Source organism: Cotesia typhae, unplaced genomic scaffold, assembly GCF_013202065.1.
Source record: "Cotesia typhae breed Kobodo isofemale line unplaced genomic scaffold, CoteBio_Ctyphae contig_10, whole genome shotgun sequence".
NCBI classification, from domain to species: domain Eukaryota; kingdom Metazoa; phylum Arthropoda; class Insecta; order Hymenoptera; family Braconidae; genus Cotesia; species Cotesia typhae.
The window spans coordinates 500,082-516,542 of record NW_027423710.1 but is presented as its reverse complement, the minus strand read 5'-3'; the positions used below and the strand labels follow the sequence as shown (position 1 = coordinate 516,542).

The 16,461-nt window shown below is 31.2% G+C and overlaps 1 protein-coding gene across 1 annotated transcript in view; it reads right to left on the bottom strand.

Moving 5' to 3' along the window:
- Window positions 1-16,461, bottom strand: part of LOC141527269 (alkaline phosphatase) — a 64,664-nt gene that overhangs the window by 37,762 nt on the left and 10,441 nt on the right. Inside the window, exon 2 of the mRNA XM_074243041.1 lies at window positions 12,353-12,600. Coding sequence (XP_074099142.1) covers window positions 12,353-12,600 — 248 coding nt within the window. The remainder of the gene's footprint in view (window positions 1-12,352; window positions 12,601-16,461) is intronic.

Genomic DNA, 16,461 nt, shown 5'->3' with positions numbered 1-16,461 from the left:
ATTTACACGAGCCACAGTACGGACCGCAACGCGCTGTTGATCTCGCTGCCGAGCGCAGCTATTGTCATTGCACGTAATTACGTCAGGTATTTCTGTATGGATCCACATATATATATATATATATATATATATATATGCGGATATTTGCAAACATCTATGCAAACACAGGTATATGTATTTCTCAAGTGAGGATATCGGTATTATACACATTATGGAGTACCCCAAGAGCTGGGATACTCTGATCCCCTTTCCCTGGCCGCCCTTATCCCTTATCTCCCTCTTTGGTTCAACTCCTCACTCGATTCAACATTTCATACCCTCGTTCTATTCTCTAAAACCCCTATATTACAACAATGTACATTCGACCACACGCGAATATTGTACAATCGAATCACACCCGGATTATTCTATCCACGTGGATCAATTTTGTCTCTATTATTTTCATTGGATTCACTTTTTTCTCCTTTTAATCCTTCATTACAATAGTAGATTATCGGTATTATGTGTTTTTTATTTCTTTCTCAGTCGACAAAATATTTTTTGCTTTCTAAATTTTCACGGATTATTATTTACGAGTTTTATTTATTCTATAACTGTCTAATCAATCGATCAAATGCCTCCAAATTTTGTAGAGTTTGTTTGAATGTTTGTTTTCAATCTCCCTATAAGTAATAAAAAGAATTTTTCAAATCGGTTGATCAGTTATCGAGATATTAACTCCGTACATCCGTACGTAGCTTCAAATCTGTACGGATCGAATTTCTGCAATAACTTTTAAACTAATTACCCGATTATTTCCAAATGCTATAAAGATGTTTTATTTTGAATACTCTTCAGGTGGTAGAAAGAATTTTTCAAATCGGTTGACTAGTTCCCGAAATATTGCCTCCGTACATTCGTACCTAGCTTCAAATCTGTACGGACTGAATTTCTACTATAACTTTTAAACTAATATTCCGATTGTTTTCAAATTTCGTAGAAATGTTTATTTTAGATATCTTTTAAATCAATAATAAGAATTTTTCCGATTCGTTGAATAATTTCAGAAATATACCGTCCGTACATGTACATTCGTACATATCAATTTGTACGGATCGTTTTTTTTTTGCTATAACTCTCAAACTAATCGTCCGAATGATTTCAAATTTTGTAGAGATTTGAAGCTTATAACACACTTAAGATCTCAAAAAAAATTTTTATAATTAGTTAATTACTTCCTGAGATACAAAGTCGTAAAATTTTTCTAAAATTTTATTGATACAGTTATCATAGAATTGAAAAAACTCTTAAATAAAAACATCGAAGATATTGATTGAATTTATTTAAAAATATAAAAAGTTCCACGAAATGTTATTGTAAAAGCAGGAAATTTTGCATATATAATAAATTAAAATAAAACAATGGAGGTGAATTTGAATAAAACGAAAATCAATGGAACCTGAAAATAATAAAGTTTTAATGAGAATGAATAATAAATTATTTTGATGAAGGCGGGATTTAATTTATTGAATGAATGAATGAGCGAGCTAGCTAGCTAGCAACCGACGAATGAATGAATGAGTGATAGGTAAATCGGTTGTGAGAGAATGAAACCGAGTAATGGAAGGACAAGATTGAGAACAAGCTGCAAAGAGAAAACGAGCCCTATTAAAAGGGATAAGAGAGTGTAGTATTAATTTAACCTAGTCTGAGATTCACTTAAACTTTAAATGCAGAGCTTAATATTGGTGTAAGTGTAAGTGTTAATATTAGTATAACTCTATACCCTTCGCTCACTATTGAATGACCTACCGTAAAATTTATTCTTCATAACTCATACACCGTTTTATGGGAATTAAATCCCCGGTAAATGTTAACACTTTACCGCGCCACTTTGCTAATTTATAACCCTTTTAATTCGGGGGATTCATTTGAATAATTTTTACCTATTTTATATTTTTTATTTTTATCACGAATATATTTTTTAAATTCATATAAATTTATGCGGGCTTGTATAAACGGGCTTTGAATAAATATTTATGCTTTAAAGTAAATATTTTTTTTACTATTCATGTCTCTTTATTCAGGTTGTGAAAATCTTGAAGTCAAAAGTTTGTTGCTAAAAGGCACGCAAAACATGTAAAGGCAACCGCAAGCAAAAAACCGCATAAATAGAGAGAGAAGTATAACTAGGATAAATGTTAAGGGTAAACATCGCCTCTAGGTAAAATAATGTTTATAACTATCGGAAAAACAACTTTGTGCGTTTACATTTAACAGAATTTCAATACATTTTTGCTTAGATTTACTGTGGAATAGATAATAAGAATTTTTAAAGTCACTATGGATTGGATTTTTGCAATAACTTTCAACCTGATTGTCCAATTATTTTTAAATTCCCTCGAGATATTTGTATTCAATCTCTTTACAAGTAGTAAAAAGAATTTTTCAAATCGGTTGATTATTTCCCAAGATATTTACTCCGTACATTCGTACATAGCCTCAAATCTGTACGAATTGAATTTCGGCAATAGCTTTTGAATTAATTGTTCAATTGATTCGAAAATTTATACAGATGTTTTGTTATGAGAAAAAAATTTTTAAATCGGTTAATTAGATTCAGAGATATTTAATCCGTACATCCGTACATAACCATAAGTATGTACAATTCAAATTTCTGTAGTAACTTTTAAACTATTGAGTACTCTTAAGTTGAAAGATATTTCACCGCAGTTGATTAGTTTCCGAATTATTGACTCCGTACATTCGTACGTAGCTTCAAATCTGTACGGATTAATTTTATGTAATAACTGTGAAACTAATTGTCCGAATGTTTTCAAATTTCGTATGTATGTTTATTTTTAGACCCTTTTGAAGTAGTAAAAGTAATTTTTCAAATCGGTAAATTATTTCCTGAGATATTGACTCCGTACATTCGTACATTTCATTCTGTACGGATCATATTTTCGCAATAACTTTTAAACTTATCATCCGAATGATTTAAAATTTTGTGGAGATTTAAAGCTCAGAATACTCTTAAGCGCCCAAAAAAATGAATGTAATCCGTTGATTCTCTTCCGAGCTATCAAGTTAAATTTATACAATAATTTTTAAACTATTGCGAAATTTCGTAGAGATAATCATTTTTAAATACTTTTGAGGTAGTAGAAAAAATTTTTCAAATCGATTGATTTCATGTTGAGATATTACGAATCCGTGCGTCCGTACACATGAAAGTTTACGTAAATCTCGCCTTGAAAAGGCACGGAAATAAATTTCTCTAGTCCGTACCTAAATTATCGGTATAGAATACAACTTTTAAAAGATCCTAGGCCGTAATTCCAGGGGATTTATAAGGATCCCAGCGGGAAGTAAAAAATAGGTGAATAAATGTCTGAAACAGGATCCAAAATGACAAAATAAATCCAGTGGATTGTGCACTCGCTGAGTGCAGCGGACTGATCATATTGTGTGTCCTTGCTTGGCTTTCTGTCACAGATACCTACTGGCAATTGAACAAATAGGTCTCGGAACTCGAAAGAGCGTCAACCACGTACCAGACATGGAGAGACTCATTGATGCGACATTAACGATGTGCGTGTCACACACGATCTACTCCGATGATTGCCCGCCTTGTCTCCCTGCATTCCAATTGACCTGCACTTCATATGAAGTTTGTATTATACACCACTGAACTGAACCTTATTTGCGTTTTATCCACCTCCGTTTCTCAATTTCTGTATTTCAGCCCTGTCGGTTCGGATAATTCGAAGCTCCTCCTCCTTTTTTTTTTTTTTTTTTTTTTTTTTTTTTTTTTTTTCACAAGTACCAATTATAATTAACTTTTCGTCGATACTGAAGATCAGCTTAAAAATATTAGTTTAAAATATTTACCAACCATCAAAGTTTCACCCTCTAGGATCTTATTAATTCGTGCCAAGAAAAAATTAAAACTTCCTAATCGTGGAGCGTGCTTACCGTAAAGTTGTTTGAATCTGCCGCGTATACTTTGGCTCGTCTTATCGTTAATTTATGCGTCAACACGTCTTATCGACGGCAGTATACGTTTATATCTATATCTAAGTAGTATTCCTAACTACGGAAAGTTACTCTACCAATCCTTCATGCACGTAAAAATCTCTAAGTCTCTATTTAGCTTGTAATTTATATTTTGTCCTGGAAACGCTCTTAATCACACAATATACAGAGAAAAAAAATATAGAAAGTTTTACTGAAAAATATAAGTAAAAGTTACACAGAAAAAAAAAGATTCACTTTAATGAAGAAAATATTTTTCTTCCTAATTATTTTCTTGAGCGAAAAAAAATTTTTTTTTCAAAAAAATTTCACTTATTCCAAAAAAATTAATTTTCTTGCTTTAAGAAATACGTATCTCGATCCAAGAAAATTTATTTAAGTCAAGAAAATACAAGTAATGTACTTATTAATTTAGCTAGTAAATTTTGCTAAATCATTGCAATTCTCATGAAACTTCCGAGACTTATTTTTTCCCCTGTAGTTTATTTTTTGGCTCAATCTAAAAATTTTCGCGTTGTATTTTTAATTAATGTACATGTTATTCTCATGGAATAATTATTTCTTATTTTTTCTACTATTGCCCAAGAATTTTAATTGCTATCAATTCACTATTTATTATTTTTTAATTATGATACGTTTTAATTAAATTTTCCGGTAATTAATTATTTTTTTCGTGGAACATTTTTAATTAGCGAAACAGTACGAGTTTGAAATAAAACGATGTGAAATTTATAATAATAATTTTTTTTTTTTTTTTTTTTTTAAAAAAAATATTGCAGATTAACAAAATTCATGACCTGTTATTTTTACGGAACGCTTGAGCCTGAAGTATGTGTAAAAGTAAATATTGCAGCAAACAAGACGACAAGTACGCAGTAAACCTTCCGATGAAAACAAACAAAAATTTTTCCACTTAAACTCAAATTTAAAGTTAATCTTACTTTAAAAATTTTTCATGAAAACAAACATCAAGACCATCTCGACGTTTTCATTTAAATTATCTATGTTGTTCTATCGAAATAAACTCAGCGCTTTACGAAATATATATTTGAGGATTTAATTTCTCGGAAAATAAGAAACGGATTATAAAAATTCATGGTGGAGTCAAAAGAGTGTTCAAAGCTTTAGACCTCCACAAAATTTTAAATCATTCGGACCATTAGTTTTAAAGGTATAGCGAAAATATGATCCGTACAGAAAAAAATGTACGGATGTACGGAGTCAATATCTCGGGAATTAATCAATCGATTTGAAAAATGCTTTTTACTAACTCAAGGGTAGTTATAAACGAACATGTCTACCAAATTTGAAATCAATCGGATAATTAGTTTAAAAGTTATTGCAAAAATTCAATCCGTACATAATTGATACCCCATGTGCGGATGTACGAAGTCAATATCTCGGGAACTAATCGACCGATTGGAAAATTTTTTTCGCCGATCTTATTCGTAGCCAAAAAATAATAGTCTTACAAAATTTGAAAACAATTGGACGATTAATTTTGAAGTAATTACAAATTTTTCACTTCCAATTATTTCTTCCATCTAAAAATGAAAAAAACTATTTTAACTGGACGAAATTTTTATTTAATTACCGAAAAAAGCGCCAATAGTTAATGAGTCCATTAGTCACAAAATTAAATATCCGCAAGCTCTGCTCAATATTTGGAGGCTTTATCAATTTAGAACTCCGTTTATTGTCAGTAATTTTTTACAATTATCTATTTTTTATGGATAAATTTTTTATTGGAGTAAACCAATTGGTATGCTCGTAAACTTCTTATATTCCAGGCTCACGTCAATTTACAAGCCAGGATATGATGGAGCGTTACGTGCCCGCAGTGAGCTGGCAAACATCATACTGGCAAACGGCCAAATTCTATCCTCTTTCTCACAGTTATATATTCATGCTTCTCGGCCCTGTTATATAAACCATTTCACTCATTTACTCACTCGCTCACTCCCTCCGCAAATCACCCGCGCTTTAACCACCTACTCTTTGCCTTCACTCGTTTTCGCGGGCTTTCACCTCTCAGAGGACCCATTGATTTGTATACAGACACGGTTATTCATCCAGTGTACATTCGTACTCGGTGAATTTACTGTTCTGTCGTACGTCTGACCGAACCAACAGTTATTCCACTGCTCGTACACGCTAAATACGTTTCATGTTTCATGTACGCTCCTCAAAGGATTTTTTTTACTGTTTTTCCCATTTTTAATGCATCTGTGTACAAGAAAATTCTGATAAATTCACCATTGTTGTACCATCGAACCAATGGAATTGCTATTGTTTGAATTCTCACGCATTTTATCGTTAATGAGTGTTTTGTCGATGAATCATTCTTGCAATAATTTTCGAGAAAATTTTTTAATTGATTACAAATTATTGGAGTCATTAGTTATTTATCCCTTGAAAATTTGGTAAAATAATTTTCCTAATTGGACAATTAGATTCAGAGATATTCAATCCGTACATCCGTACATAACCATAAATATCTACAATTTAAATTTCTGCAATAACTTTTAAATTATTGAATACTCTTAAACTAGTTGAAAGAATTTTTCACAACAGTTGATTAATTGTCGAGATATTGACTCCGTACATTCGTACGTAGCTTAAAATTTGTACGGATTAAATTTCTGCAATAACTTTTAAACTAATTATCCGATTGATTTCAAATTTGGTAGACATGTTTGGTTATGATTACCCTTGAGTTAGTAAAAAGGATTTTTCAAATCGGTTGATTGGTTCCTGAGATATTGACTCCGTACATCCCTACATTTTTTTATGTACGGATCATATTTTCGCTATAACTTTTAAACTAATGGCTCGAATGATTTGAAATTTTTTTTTGTCTAAAGCTTAGAATATTTTTAAAATTTCAAAAGAGATTTAGTTTATTTAGAAAATTTAGTTTCAAAAATAAATAAATATTATTCTACGTGAAGCAATGCTGAAAAGAAACTCAATAAATACTTCCAGCAAAAGAATTCTCGCCGTCAACCAAACACGAAACAAACTAATGAATGACCAAATAATGATAACAATGGGCAATTAAACTACAACTTTATCTGAAAAAGTAAAGCTGAAGGTTAATTAATTACCGAAACAAAAAATAGTAAATTTCCTAAAGCTCTACTTAAAAGTTTAAATGCTTGTCACGAGCATCGAACAATGCTCCGCCGTAGACTCACTCTCGGCTGGGTAAAATACGTATTTTACCGAGTGAAATAATTCAGGCATGCACAAGCTGGCCCGCGAGTGCGGTCAGCCATAGGGATTCAACCCGACAATTATTATTTAACTTTGAGGTGAAGAGGTCACTTGGAATCCATCCAAGAATCTAACACCATTATGCCTGAAAAATACCGTAAATTAATAAACACACCAGAATTCGATTAAATATTCAACTGCGTAAGCTTTTAATTTCGTGCTAACTCTCCGCCAGAGGGCACTGGGTCAACTTTTCATATTTACGCTAATCTCTCGAGTCCTTTTTGGCTTACTTCCTTGGAGATTTTCCTGCTTCAAAAGAAACTTTCAAAGATAGCCTGTGAAACACGGAATCGTTAAACGTGCGTTAAGGGAATATTTAATTTTTGCAGTTTCTCAAGATTCAACCAGAAGAATCGATTCAAATTTTTAGAAGAACAAAGTTTTGGTGAACTATTTCAAAATCTGCAAATTGAATGCTAATCAATCAATTTGTTCAAAAGTTAGAAGAGATTTGCGAGTACTTCAAATAGTAAAATTTCTAATTTTACTTATTTTTGCAATTTCTCAGAAACTAATCAATAGAATCGGTTCAAATTCTCAAAAAACTTGAGTTTGATGAATCCTGTTCAAATGCCTTGTGTAGAATGTCAATCGGTCAAGTTGATTAAAAGTTATGAGCAACTTTCGATTACTTCAAATCATAAAAATTGGAAATGAAATTTTGGATAATAGTTTATATTTCAAGTTCCTCAAAATCTAACCGTCCGAATTGATTCAAATTTGCAAGGTACTCAAGTTTGGTGAAATTATTTTGAAATCTACAAGCCCGAAGTCAATCAATTAATCCGTTCATAAGTTATGAGAGATTATCGATTGTAATTATATTCAATTTAGCGCTCGTAAAGTTAGAGCCGTAATTAAAGCAAAATTCAAAGTGTGTGAGTTTGAATGGAGTAAAAAGTAACGAGAAAACTTTGTTCTGGTTTTGTGAGAATATTCACGCAAATTGTACGCGATTGTACGGTCACGATATCTAAAAAAACCAGTAGTTTGATACCGATAATGTCGTAAGAAGTGACTTTTACGTGTAACGCATATTATATAATCAGCGTAACAAAGTTTTGATGGTAAAACGTCTTTGAAAGTAAAACTTGTGCAAACACTTTGTATTCATGAATTCAAACCTCGATTAATGTCTCTCTTTATTCAGGCTCATCCTCGTCCAGAGACTTTCGAACAAATTAAACGCCGGTGCATTCAGTTTAATAGCGTTAATCACTGAAACTTTTAAATAATTAACGGGTATTTAAATAAACAAATGTCAAGAGTTTATTTCTTATTTCTGGGGTAAAAACTACATCTTATTGAGAAAATGGAAAAACAGTTTGCAAAGTGCCGACTAAGTGAGCGAACGGATTCGAAAATGATAAATAGTTTGATTTACGACGCGTGTACTCTTGGGGATTAGTAAACACTTTGGGAAAACAGAATAAACTGCACAATTGATGGGAAAGTGAATTCCCAAGACAATCAATCACGATTTACCAACCACCGACAATAAAATAAAGTTTACGCGGGACTTGTTCGAGTGCTTATCCTTAAAGTTAACTTCGGTCTTTGGTAAACATTTCTAAGCTTTATTTCAAAGTTATCGAGTTCGAGATTCATATATTCGCCTCAGGCGGACGTAATCCGCGGGTTATACTGAAAAATTTAAAGCGCTGTTTAATTTTATCTTTATTTTGGTAATCAAAATTCATGGTGCTAAATAAATAAGCCTCTATTTAGAATTGAAAAACCCAAAGTTTTCGTGTATGTTTATACGAGAATTTCTGTGAATTATTATTGTTTAAAAAAATAAAATTTTGATGACTTTATTTTTGTGCAAGCTTGATCTATTGAAGAAAAAGTGACTGATTGGAAAAAAAAAACACTTTAAAGTGTAGTATATAAGTTTTATTTGAAAGTCACTTAGCTTGAAAAAATACTCTTCAACTTTAATGGAAAAAGGTTTTGAATTAATTCTTCGAAAATTGTAAAAAGAAGTATTGAAGACTTGCTAGCTCGGAATTAACGGATTACATTCATTTTTTTTTTTTTTTTTTTTTTTTTTTTGGTGCTTAAGAGTATTCTGAGCTTTAAATCTCCACAAAATTTTAAATCATTCGGATGATAAGTTTAAAAGTTATTGCGAAAATGTGATCCGTACAGAATGAAATGTACGAATGTACGGCGTATCTCAGGAAATAATTTACCGATTTGAAAAATTACTTTTACTACCTCAAAAGGATCCAAAAATAAACATATCTATAAAATTTGAATACTATATGATAATTAGATGAAAAGTTATTGCGGAAATTTAATCCGTACAGATTTGAAGCTACGTACGGATTTACGGAGCCAATATCTCTAGATATATCCAACCAATTGGAAAATTTTTTTTTTTTTACTGTCTAAAGAGAATCTATAATCAAACATATCTACAATATTGGTTATCAATTGATCAATTAGTTCAAAAGTTATTACAAAAATTCAACTCGAACATATTTCCGTGCCAAGTACTTGATGCCTTTTTTACTCCCAGCAGAAAAAAAAAAAAAAAAAAACAGTAAACTTGAGTTATTTATTTACTAATCAACAAAAAAGTTGATTCACGAGGAAGGGTCTAAGTACTTGCATTTATCAAGCCCGTCGTTAAAAACGTCGACGTAAACCTGCCAAATCTGCGGCTCTACCGGAGTTTCATTTCGAGACAGAGTGCTTGCAGTTCGTTACAGATTGACCATCATGATAAAACTGACCATTATTTCTCCACCTCCCACTTATATTAATCCATGCACCCGGCAATAGATCGTGCCTGAATCATTAACACTCAGCATAATTGTGCAAACAAACGATTCTTTAAATCCCTCGCTGAAAATCGTTTGTTAAATTATCCTTGTAAATTTGTTGTATGTACCATCCGCCCTCCGCCCTCCGCCCTCCGACTTCGAACATCAAAGCCTTTTTTTTTTTTTTTTTTTCAACCTGTTTGTGTATTCTCTTTTTATTCATGCCCGGGTCAATGAATTTTATTTGCTAAAATAAAATAAAAAGTCACGTTTACTCACTCGATTATTCTAAATAAATATTTTTAACAAACAATATGTTTGTTTTAGAATTTTTCCGCGAAACAGTCCAACAGCAATTATTTTTATGTTCGTAAAATAAATTTTTTTGATTAATGAATTCTGTAATAAAGTTTTTTCCTCTGTCTGTCTGTCTGTTTTATTGCATGCAACAAATAAAATATTTATCCAAATCGAATAAATCGAGTTGAATATTTTACTTTATTTAAATCCCTGATGACGAAATCGAATCAAGAAGGAAATATCGTAATTAATAACAAACGGATAGCATAAATAATCAGTGACATGTTTCCTCTATCAATAATTCACCTCATCGGAAAAATGACAAATTATTAACAGTGACATAAGCACGAATTTATGGACACATCAAGGCCAGATATTCGATGAGTATGCATCTGTACATGCGTTTACATCCACTTCGATAGCTTGCATCATATCAATGTCAATTTTTCCCGTTGAGCCACGGCTCGCTGATCCCTCCAATAGGGATTATTATCGATGTAGAATTATGCCATGCCGGGAATCGCCTACTCATCATTCATTGTTTCCTGTCAATATTTTTGATTCGATTAATTAATTATTATCCTGACGATAAATTCTGCTTACGATGCCTGATTCGATCTTGTCTTGGAATTTACAATCAGGTCGCGTGTCATAGTTATAATGACTACGTAAATTGCGTTATAGGCTTTCTAATCCTTTCCAATCAATTTTAGATAATTAAATTTTAATAAATTACATTGACGTATTTTAATAATTTTTTTTTTTTTTTTAATTTATTAAGCTTATTAAAAGAAGCTCTTAAAAAAGTATCAATATAAAATTGCACAGAAAAAAAATTTACTTAAATTAAGTAAATAAATTTGAAGAATTTTTCGTCTTGATTCAAAATGATTTTTTTGGTTCAAGTTTTTTTTTTTTTTTTTTTTTTTTTTTTTTTTTTCAGTGTGGAATTAACAGATTTGTAATTTTACTATTTATTTAAAATTTAATTAAATTTTTCAGGACAAAATACAAAAAAAATTTAATAATTTCTTTGTCCGAGTAATTTTTAAATTAAAAATAATTTTTTTTAATCTAAATTCAAACGCTAGTGACGTCATATTACAGCAACGCCATCTTACAGTGAGTTAGAGTAAGGGGAAAAAAATATATCCACTATGTTGTCATCTTAAATAAGAAAATAAACGGATATTTCATGATTTATGTTATATTTTATGTGAAATAATTTAATGTAAAAATAAAAATTTTTTTTACGAAGAATAAATAATTATTTGTGAAAAATAAAAATAATTAAAAAGCACGACAGACGGCTACGAACGATGTTAAATTAAAGTACTTCACCAAACCCAGAAAGTTATAAGTATTGTTTTGTAAAGCCTTTATCAAGCATATTTAAAATTTATAAGAGATTATTTTGCATTCATTAAAAAAATAATTATCTCTCGTATTACTTGACATTATTTATTTTGTTTGGTTAAGTTTTACTGTTTCATGATGAGAGAATCATCGAAATATACTTTAAATAAACAATTTTTTCATTAATATCAATTTACATTGATGCAATATATTAATGCAAGTTCTCTATTTTTCATTTTCGGTCTAAATATCATAATAAAAAGTATTTTTAAACTTCAGAAGTTGATATCTTGTCTTACACGCAACAAACTGGAAAGTGTGCCCTACATTTTTTTTTAGGAAATTGAACGCTCTACAAAAAAGGTTCCTTATGATTTTTCAATAAATTTGCTTTTTCAAAAGTTTATAAGTAATGAAAATTTTTATTCATCTCGACGAAAAGTGACTGGAATTTTCGGTACAAAATTAAAAAAAAAAAAAAAAAAAAAAAAAAAAATCCGACGAATAAAATTTGGTCTTATTTACAAATAGATACGAAAGTAGGTACTGATGTAACTTAGATCAAAGGTTAACTCAGTTGAAACTAGAAGGAAGACTAGGAGGAAAAAGTATCGTAAAAGTAAACTCACTTTAGCCAATGAAACAGCAGGAAAAGTATCCCAGACGAGTTCAGCTTCTTCCCCGGTGTTACCGTGACGCTGTCCAGACAGAATTCTAGCAGCGGTGAGGGTGCTCATCCCCATGCCGTCGCCGACAAAGAGGATGACACCCTTGGCCTCGCCGGTTGGAGAGGTGGTACCTGTGCTGGTGGTTGAAGCAGCGGCCCGCATCCTCGTCTCGATGCTCCTTGTAGCTGCATCGTACCACACGTTCCTCTCTGAAAGTCAGACCGGGAAGTCCCCAGGTGAATCACGATGCTAAGTATGCTTCATAAATCTTACACATCTACATTCATCTACATATACACACATACACACTTGATATATATGTGGGTATAACTTAAACTCTAGCCAAGTTTGCTAGTTTGCTTTCCTTTACTGCATCAATGAATTTGGAATATAATATATGAACGATTACACATGATCAAATATGACGATGGAGGAGATGATGACCATGCATAATGATAATGATAAGTTGATAAGCGAGCATGATGATGATAATTATCATCATACATCATTATCATCTAGCAGGATGATGATTAAACATGATGATGATGATGATGATGATGATCAATCATGATGACAGTGGTGATGATCAAGCGTGGCAATAATGATGATCAAACATGAAAACAATGATGATATTAGTGATGATCAAGTGTAATGATGATGATGATGATGATAATGATTCAGAATGATGATGATCAAGCATTATTATCAGTATCAAGATAATAATGATATGAATAAATATCTTAAATTTTAATCAAGTTCGCTAGTTTGCTCTTCTTCTCTGCATCCATGAATTCAGAGTATAATATATATACTTGGAAAATACACTCTTGAACTTCCAAAAAGTTAATAGTTAAGCAAGTCACCATTAAATCAGTAGTAACTGCACTATATCCAAGTTGTTTTACATAATTTTATAAAACTTGATATTAATCTCTATTTAAGTCAAATTAAATGGGTTATTATTCGTTATTTATTACCCCATTTTATTTATGATTCACTGACAATAAAATAATAATTTTTCCGGAAAAAACAGACTTGAAAAATATCACCGGATATATAAACTACAACCTATAAATTATTCAAAAACTCAACTCCAAAAATCATAACACTGAAACTTTTGAAACTAATTCTTCCGAGTGACGTAACGAGCCTACGGTAATGTCGAATTTATGAAACTCTATTCATTCCACTTTATAATTATCGGAGAAGTGAATGTTGAAGATGTTTTTTCTTTAAAGTAACTTTAGCAATCGTATTTTATTTTGATATTTCATCAAAACGATTAATATTAATGTTAATGTTCAAATTAAAATGAACATTAGTAAAATTAAACAAAATAAATGCAAACTATGAAAATTTAATTAAAATTGTGTTTATTCTGTTTTTGAAATTCAGTTATTCTCTGGAAGTGACCACTATATTTATTCAAAAGCATAATGTATGAGACGTCGGGAAGATTTATGATATGTGCCAGAGCAACTCCCTCGGCGGAATGTGACGTGAGATTTTTAATTTAAAGACAAGTCAAACACTCGAGTCGAGCATGAAATATGATTAATTACTCGGATGGGAGCTTTAATAAATAGACATCAATTATTTAAATAGAAACAATAAATTATTCAATAACTGGATGGATCTACCCTTAGGATTAATCTGATACGGTCCTACCGTAAGGGTTTGATGCTAAAAGATAAAAAAGATAAAAAAGACTATATATTATTCTAGTGTCATTAATATAGAGATTTTTAATTTTAATACATATATTTTATGTCTGAATAGAAGATAAGAAATTTTGATTTTTAATACTTCTGTGATTTTTAAAAGGAATTCTTGGAATGTCCATGGTTTATTCAAAAGATAATCAAACGTGTTGATAATGATGATGATGATGATGATGATCATGCATGGTGATAATGATGATGAGTATCATGCATGATGATGATGATGATGATGATGATCATGTATGAGGATCATCATCATGAATGATGATGATTGTCGTGCATGATGATCATGTATGATGACGATGATCATGCATGATGGTGATGTTAGTGGATAATGATGATGGTGATGATCATGCATGATGATAAAAAATCTTTTGTTTCTGTTTTTTTTTTTTTCCTAGAATTCTTTTAAAAAAAATTAAACCAAGTATGGTTTTTGATTTTTGTTATGTACTTCATTAAAACGAAATCCATATAAGCAGCTTTTAAATTTTCAATTTGTCATAATGGCATTTAATCAGCTTTGCATAAAATTTCAGAAAGTGCCAATAATTTCTAGAAATTCAAGCGCATCAATTATCAGTTTTTTATCGCAGGATTAATTTCCATTATCAGACTATAAAAAATTCTGTGAGACTGATTAATAAGCTGGTTGGTTGGAAGTTTTCGTAACTTATTAACAACAGATCATATATAATACGTATACTTTAGCGATAGGTGCAGACACTATAGCGTGAGGTTAAGCAATTATTTCGGTGAGTGCCGCCAATTGGAGACTTTTAGAGACTATAACGAACAAGTCTGTAAACTAGTTGGACGGGAGTGTTACGATCGTATACAAAATATATTACTATCCAGTGGAGTTCTTGTTCACGCTAATGGCCAAGTTTACTACATTATAACTCTTAAATCCATCACCGCATTTTGGCTTATATATAATATATAATACATAATACATTAAAACTAATTCCGCATTATCGGTAAAGTTTTACTTTTATTAACAGCAACAACGGAATAAAAACCGTCAAGTACTTAAATAAAAAACCGTGAATTAAGTTTTAGATTTATTTTTATTACCCACCTGCCTCGCCGGTACTTATTGCACGCATTCACGTTAAGTGGACGATTTACGAGCTGGAGGTGTGTATACTGTACTGCACTATATTATGTATATAGTATGTACCGTATGCTATATATTGGATGAGTATTACGTACATTAAACAACGCGGACTGTTTCCACTTGGTGTTAGCTGGACCGGCAAAGAATTCGCTTTATCGTCCGCAGCAGCATTTAGATGAAAATGCCCTTCGCAAGTCGCCATTTTGAGTCGCCATAAAAAAAAGACGTTTTCAATTCAATTAAATTTGTATCGGCTGCATCATTCAACTAATTGTTTCGTCCCTTATAAGTGAAAGTTTCATTCCAACTTTGTTTATTTCAAAATAAAATTGAAACAAATTAACCCAAGCTTCAAGCACAAAGTTTTTTTTTTTTTTTCACGCAAGACGAATCGAGTTATGCGCAACTGTTAATTACAATTTTAAATTCATTATTAACGCTCCAAGTCTGTGATTTAGTAATTAATTAACAGTTTTATTCTGTGTTCACAGAATAAAAGTGCGTGGTTCTCTTTGTTGTTGCGTCATCAAGAGCGTTGACCAATCAGAGATCACTGACGCTTACCAGTGGCGTCATCTAAGCTTCAAAGGGCGCACTGATTTTGACCCGAGGCTTTGATAATAATTATAACTTGTTCAGAAAAAAGGAAAAAAAATTTGTTTTGTTTTGAAAAATTTTTTTCGCTGAAAAATGCGATTTATTTTTTATTGAATTGGAAAAATATAATAAACCTAACCGGAAATTCTCTATTTCATGAATAGTTGGAGAATTTTTGATTCTGTAACACGGAATTTTTGGTATAAATGAGCTTTTCTACGCATTCATCGGCTAATGAATATCGGTTGGAAAAATGAGTGAAATATTTTACTTGAATTGTTTTTATCAGAGAGGGCTGTGAAACAACGCAAAATTATTAACAAAAAGCGGATGCAAAAGATAGTGGTATTCTAGTTATTTAATTGGGATTTGAAAAGATACTTGATATTTATATTTTTCATCGGAGTGCTAATAATATAAGGTATCCGCAGGTAATAACGGCTAAGTGATAGAAATGCTATTTAAAATAACCGCTTCCGCTACAAGACTTCTCTATAATAGTAGAAGCGTCTAGCATAGAAATGTCGCTACAAGTTTATAGAGTCTCGATACAACGTTCCTTGTCTTCTATATTTCATCATCCTAAATATGCTAAAGTAACGCAGAAGAATTCCTAAAAAACAATTCGAGTA